The sequence below is a fragment of the Haemorhous mexicanus genome, chromosome 9, assembly GCF_027477595.1.
Source record: "Haemorhous mexicanus isolate bHaeMex1 chromosome 9, bHaeMex1.pri, whole genome shotgun sequence".
NCBI classification, from domain to species: domain Eukaryota; kingdom Metazoa; phylum Chordata; class Aves; order Passeriformes; family Fringillidae; genus Haemorhous; species Haemorhous mexicanus.
Genome location: NC_082349.1, coordinates 9,572,760 through 9,590,606, shown reverse-complemented (window position 1 = coordinate 9,590,606; position 17,847 = coordinate 9,572,760). Strand labels below are relative to the sequence as shown.

Genomic DNA, 17,847 nt, shown 5'->3' with positions numbered 1-17,847 from the left:
ACTGACAAATTGAGTTAACACAAAATACAGATGTGGCAAAGAATCATTCTGAAAACAATTCAATGCTGTTAGGAATTAGTCCATTGTTAAGTGTACTGAGAAACTTGTTGGAAGCAGAGCATGACCTGATGGGTTTAGCATTACTTTTGCAGCTGTGTGAAACCATTCCAATAAATAAACAGCTCAATGAAGAAAGTGTGTTAGATTTTTAAGATTCTCTCAATTAAAGAGGATGTGCCAAGTCATTGTTTTAACTGTGGAACAGATCCTTAAATGCTGTAAGGCAACCGGATCCTTTGGAAGCACCAAGATGATGCTGATATTCACAATTTGATAATGTGACCCCCAAATTCAACCCTTCTCATGTTTTCTGGGGTGATGGCATTGAAAAAGGCTGTACAGAATGGCACAGACCTGTCCACTCTGCAGTGATGTCAGAGGAAGTATGGATGCGTAACTGAAAGCAGGATTTCCTTAATTTTTACCTTAAAAATCCCTCTGGGACCGGGGCAGATTTTTAGTTTGACTGTAGCAGTGATGCTGGGAAATAGAATTACTGATGGGAGAGACCTGACTGGAGCTGTCCCTGACACTGGTTTCTCAGAGATCATTATGTTTGGAATAATTCAGTGGGAATAATTTCACTATTGTAGGAGACTTTTCCTCTTCTTTTGCTTAAGGTAAAAGTCCTGTGCAATAGACTGTGTATGCTGTGTAGTGACAATATTTGGATCCAGGGATTTATGTAGTACACTATAAATGTCTGTTTTTCAGATTCAAAATAAATACATTTTCAGTGGTCAGTAGCCAGGCTCCCTGACCTATTTCTGCCTGAAGATTTCTTCTTTATCTGAGCAGACCCAGGCACAGAGTAACTCGTGACAGGAGTGCTGTGTGCCTGGGCTAATGAAGTGTTTGGGTTGAAGATTTGGTGCATTAGTGGCAGGCATGACCTTCCAGAGGTCTCTGGTTCTCGCTGTTCCACCTTAAGTCAGCAGGGGCTGCCTGTGCCTCTTCTCTGAAAGTCAGCCCCTGGATGTTTCCTTCAGGCTTGTAGCTGTTCAGTTCAGGTCACAAGATTACACCTGTGCTAGCCTGTCTGGTGCTTTGTGATAGAGATGCAAAAACATCAGAGAAAGATTAATAGAACCAGGCATTGATTTATTATGTTCTAGAAAGGAAGGGATAGAGCAGGCTGGCATGATGCCCCGAGCCCAGCCTCCACCACGATTTCTCTTGTGCTGACATACATCCACTAGCATTTATCTTGTCTGTTCACCTTTCTTTTGCTTTAGTTTCTCGAACTTCAGGAGTTTATTTTGGCAGGCATGCTCCTCACTGCTGCTGCTGCTGCTGCTGCTGGAGCTTTCCTCTGAGCTTTTGGAGAGGAGATACTTGATTGCAATCGAGTCCTTCTTGTTCATTTGCAAGCAGAGGCAGGAGGATTCGCTCACCTTAAATGACTCCCCCCACATACTCCGGCACATATCAGTCCCATTTGCGTACATCTGTGTGTCAAATAAGAAATGCCTCATTACATTTAAATAAATTGAATTAACATCCGTTTGTATCAAATTGATCACCATTTATCACTTTTTAAAAATTTGTACCAAGATATAAAAACTGTCTGGAGTAATTTACTGTCTTGTGTGCTATGCTTCATCTCTTCTAAAATGTCTGAAAATGTTACCCAGTCCCACAACTGGCAAAAGTAATTTGTCTGTTTTGAGAGCAAGTGGTTACACAAAATGCAGAGATCAACAGCTGCCCTTTGTTTCCACCCTGGGGCTGACAGCCCAGCAGCTCTCTGGGGCTGACAGTTAAAGCTGTATGTGAGAGCTTTTACATGTAGCATGTCAGGACACTCTGACATGCCTTGAAACCTGAGTAGTGCTGAATGTGCCAGATAGTGCTTTGAATACAGGAATCTTTTTATTTACAGGCCAGAGACAGCCCAGTGGAGTCACAGCTCCGAGGGATCTCATTGTGCCTGCTGCAATGTACTTCATGGCTGGGCAGGACCTCTCAGGCAAAGAGAAGAGACATAATTTAACAACTGTTTGAAGAAAGTAAGTTTTTGTCAAGCTTCCAAGGTACTTTTCCCAGTGGGGCAATGGCCTTTCTGGCTCAAAAAACTGCGAATTGCAGCTTCTTGTACCCTTATCAAGTGAAACTGTTCTGTTCTTGCTACTATTGCATTTTGTAAGTCCTGTGTCGTAGGACCTGTCAACCACACAGCAAAGATACTGCTTGTTTGCTGAGCTCACATTGTGACAATGTTCTGCCTGCTCAGCTTCAGTTTATCTGAAGAAACTAGCAAGTTCCTCCCTGTGTCCCCATGTGCAAAAAAATTATGTTGTCTTTTGCCTTAAAAAACTATCCTTTATGAATAATACAAAGACCATTTCAAATAGCCTCAAAGACTCTGTAGTCTGTAAACCAGCTTTTCAGCCAATAACATCTCCAGCCAGGGCTTGCACCATGGATGCTGCAGGTGCTGGAGAAGGAGTATGGAGGTTGGATGATGCACTAGGGGCACAGTCAGAAAAGGAAAGTTCCTCCATCTAGTTATTTCCTTGTGTTCTCAGGGTAGGCAGATCTTAGCTCTTTCTTTCCTATTATTCCTGTGATTTTAAGTAGCATTAGATATTTTCTTCCAGCTCCTGTGCAGTTCTGAATTTCTACCTGCTTTTAGCTAATCATCCCAGAAAGTATTAAAGCCTGTCACATGAGTTTGTTTAGGTCTTTATGCAAGAGACCTGTATACACCCTATACTTGTATCCCGCAGGTTCTGTAATGTGTTTGTACTTTTCTACTAGCTAAATTGATAATTTTATTTTTACCTTCCTTCTAATTCTGCTTAAAGATCACAGGATAATCAGAGTGCTGCAGCAAATACATGGAGCACATAGCCTATTTCCCCAACATATTCCTAAGTTTCTGCAAAGAATTCTGACTCTTTACCTTCTTGGAAAATGTCCTAGCCTCTGCATTAACACTGCTTGGGGAGCACCCAGCTAGGAGAATAATGACAAGGCTAAAACTGGCCATGGTCAGTTGTGCATCCTTAATATTCAGCATTTATTCTTTATTCAGCAGTTGTCCCAAGCGGGCCTTAGAACCACTTGCACACATCACATGTAGGGCTGCTGATTGCTCCTCTGTGTGAAAAAAGGAACTGTTTACAGTGCTCTGACGTGTAAGAAGCCTTCCATGAGTTGAGTGCAAACCAAGGCAGTCTAGTGTTTGTATATCATGTAATCTTCATATGGGAAATGTATGTTTTTTAATTTTTCTGCAGAAATTTAATCTTTATTATGACTTGCCATGCAAGCCTATTTGTGGTGAAAAACATGGGTAGTTTAGGGTGTGGCTCCATTTAGTTAAGGAATAGCTGTGCCTGGCTTTGAGTGATAAGACCTTGGAATTTGCTGCATGTTTTTCCCTGCAGATGGTATATTTTCTTTAAGAAATAAGTGCAAGGGAACTCAAGGTTAAAAACTCCTATCTCGGAAAAAGGACAGCTTGAACAGAGACTGGAGATTATTTATGGAGATTATAATTTTGTTTTTCACTTCATCTGGAACTACTGCTGATTTAGCACATCTGGGAAACTAAGCTGTAAGTTTCCACAGCCCATTTGGTTTTGGCCACCTTCCTGAGTCTGCTGATTAGTGTCACTTTTGCAAGGCAGACAGCAATCCAGCATGAACTGGACTGTGTTTTTCACTTATATCAGTTGCTGAACTGACTTCTGGAAGTACATGCACTTGAATTGAATTAAAAATAATGAATCTGCAAGCCTTACTACCAGTCCCTAAGCACTTCACCGAAATTTTGTTTACTTCTTCAATTTGGCCAGTTTTTCGTGGACTCAGTGAAGTTCAACTGTTAAAAATATTCAAATGCACTTTTGAACTGTATTATATCGCTCTGAAGCTAAATTTACTTGAGTCACTAGAAAATTCTACCTGACTCTGGAAAAGTCTGTAGACCAGGTTCCAGGCAACCTTACTCCTGTAAGTCTTGTCACTTTATACACTTTTGCTCATAAAATTAGTTAATCAGCCACTAAACATTCTCAGAAAGATGGGATGGAGAAGGACGAGGTAAAATAGAGGAAAGGGCAAAGATACCCAATAGGCAAGAAAAGTTCAAAAATTTCTCATTGGTTGGGGAATTCACATTCCAATTTTAAAAGACAGAGATGTGTAGAGCTCCATATTGTGTAAGGAACCCTATGAATTGCATCTTAGTGTTTCTGTATGAACAAAGTTCATTTATCTTTTACTTTCTAAATCCCACTGGGTTAAAATATCTGTTTCTTGGACTTTTGTTTCCCAAGTGGAATGAACAGTGATTAATTAAATGTATATCTACCTACAGTGAGTGCTGTACATAAAAATGAATGTTTGAAAATATGTGTATTTAAAAAGTCTGATGTAGGAATGGCTTGAAACTGCTGAAGTAAAAATAATTCACTGATGGCCTTTTTCTCCCATATATTCAGGGAAAAACCCCAGAACTCCTATTGCCATAGTTTCTGCTTCAGTTGATCAAGTTTTCTTACCTCACGGTACGGAATACATTTATCCTTACAGTGGTTTTCTCCATTTTTATCCCACTCCCAGTCTGTCAGCCAGTTACGAACACATATGGAATCATCTTTGCAGGCTTCATACCTTCATGGAGATTAGTGTGGAAGATAAAGTTACTTCTTTCACATTTTTCATTGGACTCAGATTCAACTCAAAGAGATGTCCAGGGGCTCTGTTAGTAACACGGTGTGATTACAGTGCAGCTTAGCAACAGATCTTCAAGCAATGTGCACATTATCTTAACTTGACATGTTCATAAACTCTGAGCTGCCCAGGAAAACCTAAATTCCCATGAAAACTAAACAGTTCACTCACTACCTTTTATACTGACAGCCTTAGCAAAGGGCTCATGTTGTGGGTGGTTTCTGCTTGTTTATCTGATGTTTCTGAGAGGAGGAAATCCTGGGAGGGAGAGAGGGAGTTTCACGAATGCTGTTGTTCAGTATCATAAGAGAGCATAGGAGTGCTAGGGGTGAACTGTCACTTGAAGGAGATGTGGGGGAAGTTTGTATTTATGAATTAATATGGGACAAGAAGAATGATGTTTGCCAGGCAGGAGAGTTGCTATGAGGAACATGCACTGGAATAAGGAAATTCCACAGAAACCAAAATAATATAAACTAATAGGTTGTCAGCCTCAGAATGACATTTTTGAAGAAGTTAAAAAGAGAAGGAAAGATAAGAGTCCTCAAGAGCATAGGTCTAAAATCTTAAATTTTAAGTTGTTTTTAATTTGTAAGTGGTAATGTAGAAAAAAAACTATAAATGGCCTGGAATGAGTAGAGTGCTGGCTGGTAGATGTGATGAGAGATCTCATGACTTACCATTATCCTACATCATTTCCTCCCTTCCACTTCTCTTTTACGCTGTACTTTTTGGCTCTTACCTTTTTTAAGGACTTTACTTTCTCGCAATCAGTTAACATCTTCTTAAATTTAGTCTCATTGGCTTGTAGGACTATTCATACCAGTAACTGAGACTGCCAAAATAATGAGGCACAGCTTCCAGAAAGTTAATGTTTAGCATGGTATTCGTAATTAGTGCCTTTGGATAGATTTTCTGTTTGTCATTTTTAATCTTCAGGGTCATGTTTCAAAACTGTTTTGATATCATGAGGGCTGCAGCCTTACATTTTTAAATGAAATATGTGGGTTGTCATGTGGTCATGAGAACTGGACATTGCAGTAGATTTGCAAATGCAGAAAGGTCAGAAGATGCATATCTGCGGTGTCTTCACACTGGTTTTCTGGGCTTTTTGGAGGGAGAAAGAGCAATAACAGATGGAAGGTAACCAGGGCCTGAAGTAAACAGCTCAGGGTCAGAAGACATGTACTGTCAATGGGTTCATCCCTTAATCTGCTGTCAGAGGTAGGGGCTCTACTGGAAATAGAGGCTAAAATTTGAGAAATTAATATTCATGGTATGCATCTGGTTTCATCTGGAATATGAATAAAATATATGAATAAAAGTGTTTATATTTTTATTCACCATTATTTATTGACTTGTCAAGATAAAATGTTTCCTAATCACTATTATTACCGGACTGTGGTTTGTTCTATAAGCAGGTGACAAGGCATAATTCCATTGGTAGGAGTTTTTCTTTATCCCAAAGGAAGTAATTATGAAATCAAGTTTATGAAAATCATGATTTGTGAAAAGGCTAATTTCTGCAGTCCAAAAACCCATAAGTTATTTGAACATTAACTAAATGTGAGAAACATAAATACTTAAAAGACCCTCCCTGACCATATTAGTTCCCTGTGTATAATGAGCAGCATATTTTTATTTTAAAACCTTTTCCACTGTATTTTTTCTAATTAGCTTTTTCTCTTTTAAAGGACACAGGGCCCTTTCACAGGTGAATGGGAAAATGACTTGTACATTGGGCTCTTTCAAAAGCAATAGTTTAAGGACTAGTGAGAGCAAGGAATCCTAAAACAATAGAAAGAAAAGGAAGGCCCCAAGCTACTCAGATGGATTTCTTTTAAATTAAGTCACTGTTCATTCAGAATACTCTGCACATTTCTGGCCACAAAGACATACAGTATGCAGCAGGCACACTCACAGTATGTAGAGAAAGTAGGTCACATCACCAGCAGTGCTACAGCATGCTAAAGGGCCTCCAGTGAATAGAACATGAAAAAATGTTACTTTAATTCACCAGAAAGAGTGGGAATTCTGTCCAGGCTCTTTTCTAGCCCAAGGCCTTAAGCAGGGTGAGGGAATGGCTTTGACACTGGCATTAGGCAGGCACACAGAGCAGCATGCAGGGTAATGGGCCATCAGTACATTTTTGATTCAGGCCAGGCATCTGTGACGCCAACAGGAGCCATAGATCATTGCTCAGGACTTGTTTAGAGCAGATCCTCTCTCTGCCAGGAGACTCTATACTGGAAAAGGGTCAGTTTTCCTGGGCAGCTGCTCTCAATCACCCCACTGTTAAAAGTTAAAAGTACTGTTTACACCCCAAAAGTTAATAGTACTGTTTACCTGCAGGCTCTGGAAGTGCTCAGGGAACACTGAGGATTTTGCAATGTAATATCGACCTGCATGATCTACAACTGACCTACAATGATCTACACTTTGGTATAAACCTCATATACAATGAAGTTGGCTTAAACTAGTTAACAGATGCAAACTAAACTTACAGCACACATTTTCTTTTATCTTTATGCTTTTACTTGATATAACAGTTTAGTAAAGACTTTTCATGCTACTTGTTTTGGAACACATTTGTTTTAGATAATGGTATTCTATCATTTTGCCCATTAGATCTCTTCTGGAGCTCACTGGCAGTGCCAGTGCTTTAATATCCAAATGCAATATTTGGTAATTGGTTCTGAGCTTTAAGACTCAGAGCACTGAGGGAAATTAAAGGTCTCAGTCTTTGTCTTTGAGGAGGTCAATAATCGGGATTCAGTTTAGAAGATTACAAAAAAATTAGCAAGGAAGACTGCGCATGACAAATCTGTTCCTGAGGCACATGTAGTTTCCTGACACAGAAATAAAATTCATTGCTAGAGAAACCTCTAGGAAAGCTAAGAAATACATCAGCCTTTCTCACTCACTTCCATTACAAATCCAAGCTATGCTTCTTGTTTCCTTCACTGGCACAAAGCAATGGAGACATATTTGAAGACAAATCCTAGCAAAATTCTGCACTGCACACATGATTTTGCCTTTGGAGGGAATGGAACTGGATCCACATGTCAATAATATCCAAGTTGTGTAAGTCCTAGGGAAGCAGGACAGAGAGGAGCCCAGGAGAACCCTACTGTGGTCTGTATTTTCTGTACTTTTAAGAAAAGCTCTTTTATGACATTTTTAGAAGTATTGTAATGGTTTTCCATGATTTTCAGAGTGGCCTAAGGGATCCAGACATTCACATTCCATTACTTTCATGGAAAGCTAGCACTTATAGTGTGAACAGAGCCTGGGGTGTTTGTGCTTCCCACACACATCCAGACAAGTTCCTCCAGTGACTGGGCACAACATTCATAAGGTGCTGACTGAGTTTATGTGTCCCATGGTGATGTTTTTAAGATCCAGCATCTCAAAACAGGGATGGAAAGAAGAGAGAGAGGGAGGGAGATATATATGCTGGACAAGTACCAGTGGAAAAATCTCAGTACCCTACATGGATATAATTCTCCTGCCCCAACACTAAAGACAGATGGGTGCTGGGTTGCCCTACCATGTGCCTTGCACTCAAAACATAATGTGATTCTCTGATGCTGTGTTTTGGGAAACAAAATTCAATGCTATTATGCTGCTCATTGCTATTAATAATTTTAGCATTAGTTGGCTGCAATTGTCTCTGATATTCAGGATTTTAGAAGGGATTTTAGAGAGTGTGATGATAGAAGGGATAGATCAAGAGTGAAAATTAAAGGAATGAAGCTAATTTGTAACAATAATTTGTTGAAGTCCCACAAGAGTTGATGTCTTTCCTGATTTTTTAGTGCATTTTATACATGCAAAACAAATGTATCATATCATGATCAAGTATTCAGATTGAAAATGCTAATTGCATAAATGATATTTCACAGACATGGACTTTTTGAAGTGTGGGCAGGTCCTTGCTGCTGCCAGTGCCCCTCAGTGTGGCAGGAGCTCCTCTGTCATGATGCCACTGCACTGCATCTTCCCCCAGAGCAGGGCAGTGCTGTCCCCAGGTCACTAAACTCATCTTAGTGTCCCCATCCTGCATTGACAGCCTGTGTCATTGTTATTTTGGGAGCAGTAGCTTAGCAGAAGGAAAAGCAGAGATGGCCAACAAGAAATTCAGAAGCAGAACAAGAGAAAAGGTGATGCAACACCACTCAATCACAGGCATATTAAAACGAAATAAAAATACTTTGATTAAAAAGCTGAACCTACCAGTCATCACAAAAGCTTTGACACAATGGAACAGCCTGGATAGCAGCAGTGTCATTGGGATGGATCCAGTAAACAGCATCTGGAGAACACCGGTAAAAACACTCGATTTTCTTTGTGAAATCTTCACAGCTGTGGTGGATGAGAAAAGCCACAAATAAGCCTGTTTCTGAGCATTAAGGCTACAGCCTCAGTTTTCTAGGCCTGCTTTTATGTGGATGCAATATTACAGATTAGGAGAAAAACACAGAAAAGCATCCTTTGGCCCTGTTAATGCCTAAGTTTGAAACTCATTCCTCTGGCATTGTGTGCAGGCTCTGACCGTGCAATTACCACAGCCAGCTACAGCACAAATGTTTCCATGCATATTTCAGCCCTATTTATGTAAGCTTTCCATAAACTTTTGAGGCCTCGAGTTTTTCTGGCAACAACGATTCCAGGCAATAATAAAATGTAGATTAAAACTATAGTATAAAGCTTTGTCTGTGCTGTAGCCTCATGGTTTCACTAATCTTTAGATTTTTCCCACAGCCCAGCTGAATTTACTTAAAATTGCATACTGTGATGCTCTCCTGGGAGGGGCAGGCAAGAGCTGTTACTTTTTCACATCTGTTTTTGCTTAATTGTTTTGTACTTTCATCCCTTTATTTCTATAACTTGCCATGTTTCACAGCTTTAACATCTAACGGGGTACTAAAAATCTTAATTAAGGAGACATTTTTCATGGTTACAAAACCCACAGGACTACAAGAACTTTAATTCTAAATTTTCAGTTGTTTCATTTCTGGACTCCTGTGCTTTTTTTTGGGGTGAGATTTAGTAATCTAGTTGATGTGCTTTCTAAACAAAGGAAGAAGCCTTTATTCATTACAGATTACTCTCACTGCTGGGTGATGGTTGGAGAGCTACAGAGGTGCAGGGTGGTTGTCACTACTGGGTTTATGACTGGTTTGCATTGCAAGATCTGGTTCTATACTGAAAGCAAATTTGAAAAAACATAACCCTGTCTTGAAAAAATGGCAGAAATCATGTAGACTTAGAGATTTGTGGGTTTGTGTGAGAGGAGAAGAGTCAGACATTGGTCAGTTAGAGAGAAAAGGTGATGGGAAACTAGGCTGGATGACATAATCTCTAGGGTAACCTAATGTCCATCAGCAGCTGGTGGCTGCTCCAGCCCAGATCAGTGGAAGCAGGACACAGAAAACATCAAAGCAGACTTACGATTTACTGAGCTGCCCACATCTGTTCCAGTAGCTGTCGCTTACTTTAATTACTGGGGAATGAGCCAATTGCTCTGTGAAGTCTGCATAGCAACAGGAAACTGTTGGGAGTAAAACAAAGATCTTGCAATAAGTGTTCCTTTTTAACACTGTATGTGGAAGATGCAAAATGTAAGATTAATCTGGTTTGAACCATAAAGTGATAAAGTCTCTTAGTAGTAACAGTAGTAACTAGAAGATGTACTCAGGCTCTAACGATTTTGGATGTGAAAGTGGCAGTGTTAATGCCAGGTGAGGCAGACTGACATAAACAGTGTTTTGTCAAGTTGTGCCCTGAGAGTCCCAAGAATTTTACCAGTGTTCTGCCAGATGCCACATCCCGAGGGATACTAACTTTGAAAAGTACCAAACATAAAAAAAAAAAAGTTGAAGAATTTTAATAAGTGCTGTACTTTGCTTACAATAGAATTTTGATTTCAAATTTTCCCATTTGATGTCTGCTACAATTGATTCTTATATTTAATTACAAAAAATCAAAATAATCTTTGCTCTAAACATTTTTAAGCAGATGGAACTACAAGAAAGGCAAACTGCATCAGAATTTTGAAAAGAAAATAAATTAAGTCAATGAGAGTTTTACAGCTGACTTTGCTAAGACCAAGGATCTTACTCTTGCTTTGCATGCAGCAAAATGCCAATGAAGAAGGCTTTTCAAATACAATGTATACTGCATCTTATATATTTTTGAGAAATTAGGGGAACTGCCAAAACAATTAATGTGTACAATGCTGTACTTGACCATAATTGGAAAAAATTAAACCACTCTTACATTTAGAGTAGAGAGTGCACTCTTGCATCTTTGGCTCAGGACCTGGCTTCAGTTTTTGGGTATCCCCCTCCAGACATCCATATTTTTGGCAGGTGGATGATGTTATGAGAGCAAGGAGGGTGATAGCAAACCTCAGCATTGTTCTTCAGCTCTTTTTCCTGTATGGAGAGAAGTCTTTGTTTACATCCTTTATTTCTAGGAGAACCCATAACATAAAAAGGAAGGACTGCATTTAAAATATTACATACATAATACAATAAAAATGCTCAGCAAAGATGCACACAGAAATACTAAGACACATTCTCCCTTCCTATTTGTTTATAACTGAGCACTTAGCCTTCTGTTGCATGTTTCTGAGGTTTGGTGGCAAGTGATAAATGTCATCAATAATTCAGGCTACGTATGAAAACATGTTATAATTTTCAGTATTTAAGAAAGTAATTTGAAGTTTCTTCCACTGAGCTGAATTATTTTTTAAACCTTCCAAGAGACATTTGTATGTTTCACTAGATTTGAAGAAAATATTCGGAGTTTTTTTGCACACTTGGAAATTATGCATTAAATACAGCTGCAAGTGAGATAGTAGTGTTCACCACCCAAGCTGGATAAATTACATTGAATACTCACCTTTGTTGAAGTTATGCTAATTTATATTTAAGAACCTGATCTGTTATTTTCTGCCTCTTTTGTAGAGTTTGGTCAAAATGCAAGACAAAAATGCTTTGTCTTTATGACTAAAATTTCTCTAAACACAGGCTATACATTAGTCACCTATGAAGATAAATCTAGGACTTTTTACATAAATCAATGCATTATTATTAACATTTCATTCTTTAATTAAATATTCCTGTTAACTTTTTGGAATAATTTTGTCTGAATAAGCACAGCAGTTCTATGTACCTAGACTTTTCAGACATAAAGACGAATTTATACAGAAGATGAAAACTATCTCTTCAGTTTCTCAGTAATTTCTCACCTCTTTTGCTTTCCTTCTGGGTGATACTTCTCCCTGGAACAGGAACACAGTAAATTGCTTTTCCCATTTTCCACTTTATATACACACCATCTGGCATCAGTGCTCCAGAATTTGTTTGCCCTGGAAGAGTTCCTTGACCCTTTGGAATGCTAACACAAATTTATCTCAAAAGCAGATGCAATGACCAGCACATAATGCCCTTCTATTGCTTGCAAATGTCGACATGATAAAGAGGAAAGTACAAACACGGGTTAGAAGAAGAAAAACAATAGCTCTCCTGTATTTCAAATGCCATTAACCCCTCCTGCCTGATTTTTCCATGATTCCTTGTGTTATTAATTATTAAATTAATTTCTACAACAGTTTTATGGAGCTCTCACCACAAATTCAGGCTTTAGTAAATTAAGATATTAAATGCTTCTTATTTCAGCCCGACTGACCTAATTCTGACTAATGACTTGCCTTGTTACACAGTAATTTTACCACATTCCCTGGAAGATAGTCCATGTCTCCTGATTCCCAGTTCTTTGCTCTGTCTTCATAAGATCCATTCCAAACCTGCTGTTGTTCACCCTGGTTGTTCTATACCTGTCTCATATGTACCTTACAACCAGGCTCACAAGCACTACAAGAAATCATTGATTGTACCACTGATAGTGGCTCTTGATGGGATTTCGTTGGGAAACCTGCTTTCTGCAAAGAGCATTTGCATCTAAACATAAACTATTGGTGGTGATGATAAATGGTTGCACTCATTTTCACAGGTTGTCTTGCTGTACTGTAAAGAGCAGCACCCCTCAGTACCTTGCAATTATTTATATGCATGAGGAAAGCAGCATCTGTTGGTTTTGTGTTTTAAGTAGAATACTGATTTGTTAGATGATACTCTGAGGCCATTATCCACTAACCTTTTCTTTTTGAAAATACAAACCTTGGCACAGTAGAAGTGTGGTTTGATTTGCAGTGTGCAAAGGCACATGCATGATAATAAAACAATCTCTACAAGCTGTAAGCACTGATTCCTATTCTAGCTCTAGTAAATGCCTCAAGGTGAGTCTTGCTGGCCTAAAAAGAGCCTTTTCCAGATGAGTGGAAATTGAGCAATTTTCATGTTCCAGAATGAATTTAATTAAGGCAAATTTAGAGAATGAATTTAATTAAGGCATGTTTAAAAAGGCATAAAGTAACTATAGGAGAAAATGAAGTCAATCTAATGGTTTATTACCCATGCTCTCACCTCACGTGTCTTGATCTAGTGTTGGCTGAAATTCATGGGGCTCCTTGCTGCTTTGCAAAGTAAAGGATTGGTGTGTGCTGCTCAGCACTCAGATCTGTGTAGTCATATAAAATAAAGACCAAAGTATAATATGAACATTGACTTTCAACCCTGTGAGGAGTGGACAGGCTGGCCAGCCTGGTGAAAAGCACAGAAACAGTTCATGCTCTGCTCCTTCCTGCTTGGTTTGTGAGAAGTTCATGGACACTGGTGAGGTGTCAGCATGCCAGGAGGTTCTTGTAGTGCCTCTGCTCACTGAATTGGCATACAAATTATATTAAGCTATAGGAAACTGGGATCGCTTTCAGGCTTTGAGTATGAGCCAAATGGGACCACTTGCTGGGAGATTAGGCAGAGTTTCTAGCAGCAGGAAGGAAAATTGTCATATGTTTGTGATTTCCCAGACTTGGCTTTTGGTTAGCAGTACATGTAAGCAGGCTCAGGCTAAGGAGCTTTTAGTGATGTTGGCTATACATCATCTCCTGAGAAGTGAATCTTGATTCTTTTCTAAAAGTAGTCTCTACCAATTGCTTTGTCTGATGCCTTATACTGAGAAATTTGTTAAAGGAATTTTCTTACTTCTTCCCATACTTGAAGAAGTAATTTATCTTAATTTGTTAAAATTTAACTCATTTTCAAGCACTTGGTGATATTCTTGTACTTTAAAGATTCCTAGTGCTGTTTAATTTTAACTTTAGTATCAGTACCCTGTAACTTCTGTTAATCTCTTCAGAAGCTAGAGTGAAAGCATGGGTGATGTTGAGGTACTGCCACAGACAACAATTCAGGCGCCACAACAATGAATTATTATCATCTGATGATCTAATTGATAGTGGCCAATGGTGTTAGCAAATCCATGCGTCTATTCCAAACCCACAAACACTGCTACACTAGGTCCAAAGATTCATCTACCTGAGCAATTTCCTTCTGGCACAAGCCATTGGGGAAAAATTAGGGGAAAAATGTTTAAAAAATATAGTTTCTAATTTCCCACCTTCTGGCACTCATTTTAGTAACTATGTGAACTGACATCTCATAACTCAACAGAGTGATCCCTGCTTTGTGAGTCAGATTTCTTTAATGACTGCAGCAAGCTTTCATGCTTTTATATTCTTGGTAACTCTGCAAAGCCGATGCAGTTAAAGGAAAAATTGTTTGTACTTCCAACCAGTGACAATTGCCAGATCCATTTCCCTTCTTGGCACCCTGAAAGTGTAACCACAGTGTGACTGGAGGGAGACTGAGTTTCAGGAGTGTAAATTAGAGCATTTGGCCTGTTACAGCTTTATTAGAAATGGCAATGTCTGCTAATGAAATTAATCTGTTTGTTCCTCGCGTCTCAGTGTGAGTCTGCATGCTCAGAGGTTGGAAGTGTTTTTCTTGTTAACTGTAACAAAAAATGTAATTAGGAGGACAGGTTGTTTTCTAATTTAGGGACACTCCTTTAAATGCAACACTTCATTTAAAGTTGCAACAAGAACATGTTATTTGATGATCAGTGAAGAACATAACCAGGACTTCCATTATGTGAGACTTTAGAACTGAGAGTTTGTCTTCACAGGTCCTGGTTGAATGTATCATGTCACAAGTCAAGCTGAATGCCATGGGAGACACTCCAGATGGACTCAGTCTGGCACTTCTGACTCTGGAGAAAATCAGCTGAGGTCAAATCTTAATGCTTCTGAATCTGAGGTGTGATTTGTTTCAGTTCACTGATAGGATTTCTCCTAATTTTTTTCTTGGTGTAAGGAATACATCACAGAACAAAGAAAGGCTTATTTGTTTTATTTGAGTACACAAATGTTGCTGAGCTAGTTCTCCAACAGGGCATAGGAATGACAAAAGCACCAGTAATTTTATATAATGAAGAGTGTGAGTCAGTGGTAGGTAAAAAACCAGATATTTTAATGAATGGTAGGTTTAAAAAGGAATCACAACCCCAACCAACAAAATTAGAATTGTAAAAATGCCATTTTAAGCCCCATGTTAGGCTTTTCAAAATTAAAGGGGACAAAAACCTACTTATTTCAGCTTATTACTGAGTTGAAAGCACCTCTTGAAAGCATAACAGAATGCTCTTCCTCTGCCCTAGTCTTTCATTTGCCTTTCACATTCTGCTAGTCTGTTACTGTGGGGTTCCTTGAACCACTAACAACTACTGTTAGTTTTTCTACAAAGAAGGGTTTGGGTAGCTCCTGACTGGTGTGAAGGGGACTTTCACAAGTGACAAAGAAAATCTGTGTCCAATTTGACCTATACTCCAGAAATAACTGGCTGCAATCATGCTCTGAATTTAGACCGTTAATATTTAACTGATTTTTCTACATCACTTATGTAGAAATCATTTATGAGTGATGAATTTCCTCTTAGGGGAATAGCAAAACACTAAAAAAAAAATCACACTTGTATTATGGGTAATCAATCTTTGAGTAGAGATAATGCCTAGATGTCTCTGCCTAAAGTTGTGATATAGTATTTTAAAGTACTCGGTGCTGTTACTGGATTCTGGGTGGTCATGTCCCATAGTCCCCTCTGTGCCTTGATCCTGTACTGTCCCTTTCCCTCCATTGTCCTGGGACAACTCACATGGGATTGTGCAACCAATCAGATGGGGAAAGTGATACAGCAAAAAAGAAATCTAGTGCTCCCCTTGCCTCCAGTGTTTCTGTGTGAATCAGTTTCAGTTTATAGCACAGCTGAAGAAGAATTTTGTTGCTGAAAAGCGTGGTATCACACTGAGAGAGACATGTGAGGGTAGGACTGGCAGTACTTTCAGTCAGAACTGCCAGCCTCTGTGCCCCACTGTGTTGACATTCTGTGATGGATTTTTTAATTGTTATGTTGAACACCTTGTAATGAAAATGAAAAGCTGACAGGTCTATAGAGAAAACAAATAATGCAAGCACAAGGTAACAGTGAGATCATACTGGTCAACATATTAGAAGGCAGTGACTGGAAACCACCAGATGAGTCACTGCTGAGCTTTTCCTGTTGGCATCACTGCTGGGATGAATGTTAAGGAGGACACGTTGTCTCTGATGAATGACTCCCATACATGCCATATTAGTCCTAGATAGCTTGACTCATTGTCCTGTGGCTAGAAAATTGACCACAACACTCATGAAACAGGTGGTTTTTTGTCCAGTACCTTTGTTTACATTGTCATCTCTCTCTCTGCACCCCACAAAAGGCTCTGCTCTCTGTTGTATAAACCAAGACTTATTTTCGCTTCCAAATCCTTCCTCAGTTATCTAAGGCCCTCTTTGACCATTCTCTTTCAACACAGACACCTTAAGTCTCTAGAATTATCCCAGTGCCAGCCTTCCCAGCACACCCGTTGGATTTCCAGGGCTGCTGTTTTGTATTTGTCATCTTCTGTTTGGGAGGTGTTTCTCTAAGTAACAGTAGAACCATGTGTAATCCTCCCCTTGGCCCTTCTTAAATCTCATCTTTGGGTGCCAAAGAGAGGGTGACAACAGTTAGGATCTGAATCTACTCCTGCTGGCCAATCTCTCCCCCTTCCTAAGGTGCTTCTCTTTTTGGACCTCTCAGAAATACACAAAAGTATAGGTATTTTTGTGCAAATGTATTTTGTCCTCTGTTCACACACAGGGGTAGCAGCCCTACTGTAGCAATTGCTGTACAGTCAAGCCCAAACTGACAGAGAGCAGCACATTCACTAGTCTCGTCCTCTGTTTAAAGCTCTGTGTGTTTGATGAGCTCTTGTAGCTAAGAAGTGCTGTTAACTTTGCTACTGCACTAAGCTCTCGTGATACTACACAACCATAATTTTTAACTTCTACTACATATTTTCATATTTGTATCTTCTACTTCCTTATCAGATGTAAATATGATACCTATAACAAGATTAGAGCAGTGCAAAGCTGTCACTTTGACATACTGCATCATTGCAAACAAGGATATGTGTCCTTCATGGTATATGAAGAAGGAAAATAGCTATTGGAAAACAAATCATATCCAGTTATGACTGGAATTTTGCTATATCTAGATCTAGTAATTGCCATTCATATGTGTGCTGGTTTACTTCATTAGTCTGTGCCTAGAACAGACTAATAGTAGTAGTTTCCAGTGAAGAGGCACTAGAATAATATATGATATAGTTTATTTTAACGGTAAAAAAATGCTAGTAAGAAAGTTCTTTTTAATCCTCCTTAAGTCAATGTTTAATTTGTGGCTTGAAACATAACTATTTACAACCTTCCTGTAAAAAGTCCTTATGTAACTATGAGTATTTTTATTAATTACACAAATGTCTAAAATGGGCCTTCTTGACCCTGGAATGAGTTCAGCAGGGTGGTGATAACACCAAGGTTGTGGGTTAAATCCCTGGGTGGGCCACTCACTTAAGAGTTGGACTTGATAATCCTTGTGGGTCCCTTCCAACTCAGAATATTCTGTGATTCTAAAACAGCAGACCTCACTAGATCCAGATGATGAGAAATTTTGCCTAGATTGTGTCAAGGCCCCAGACTTACAAATTCTCCTGTGTTCTTTTGGAAAATCCTTTCTTTCTCACCATTCCTCTGGAGCTTGGGGGTGCTGGTGGGGA

At 39.2% G+C, this 17,847-nt stretch overlaps 1 protein-coding gene across 1 annotated transcript; it reads right to left on the bottom strand.

The window, feature by feature from the left end:
* Window positions 1–1,140: 1,140 nt before the first annotated feature.
* LOC132330999 (riboflavin-binding protein-like) lies at window positions 1,141–12,156 on the bottom strand. The gene is made up of 6 exons (XM_059853914.1): window positions 12,002–12,156; window positions 11,026–11,183; window positions 10,198–10,297; window positions 8,980–9,108; window positions 4,572–4,683; window positions 1,141–1,508 (listed from the first exon to the last, which is right to left on the bottom strand). The coding sequence occupies exons 2-6, from the start codon at window positions 11,162–11,164 to the stop codon at window positions 1,263–1,265; spliced, it is 726 nt and encodes a 241-aa protein (XP_059709897.1). The 5' UTR covers window positions 11,165–11,183; window positions 12,002–12,156; the 3' UTR covers window positions 1,141–1,262.
* Window positions 12,157–17,847: the final 5,691 nt, after the last annotated feature.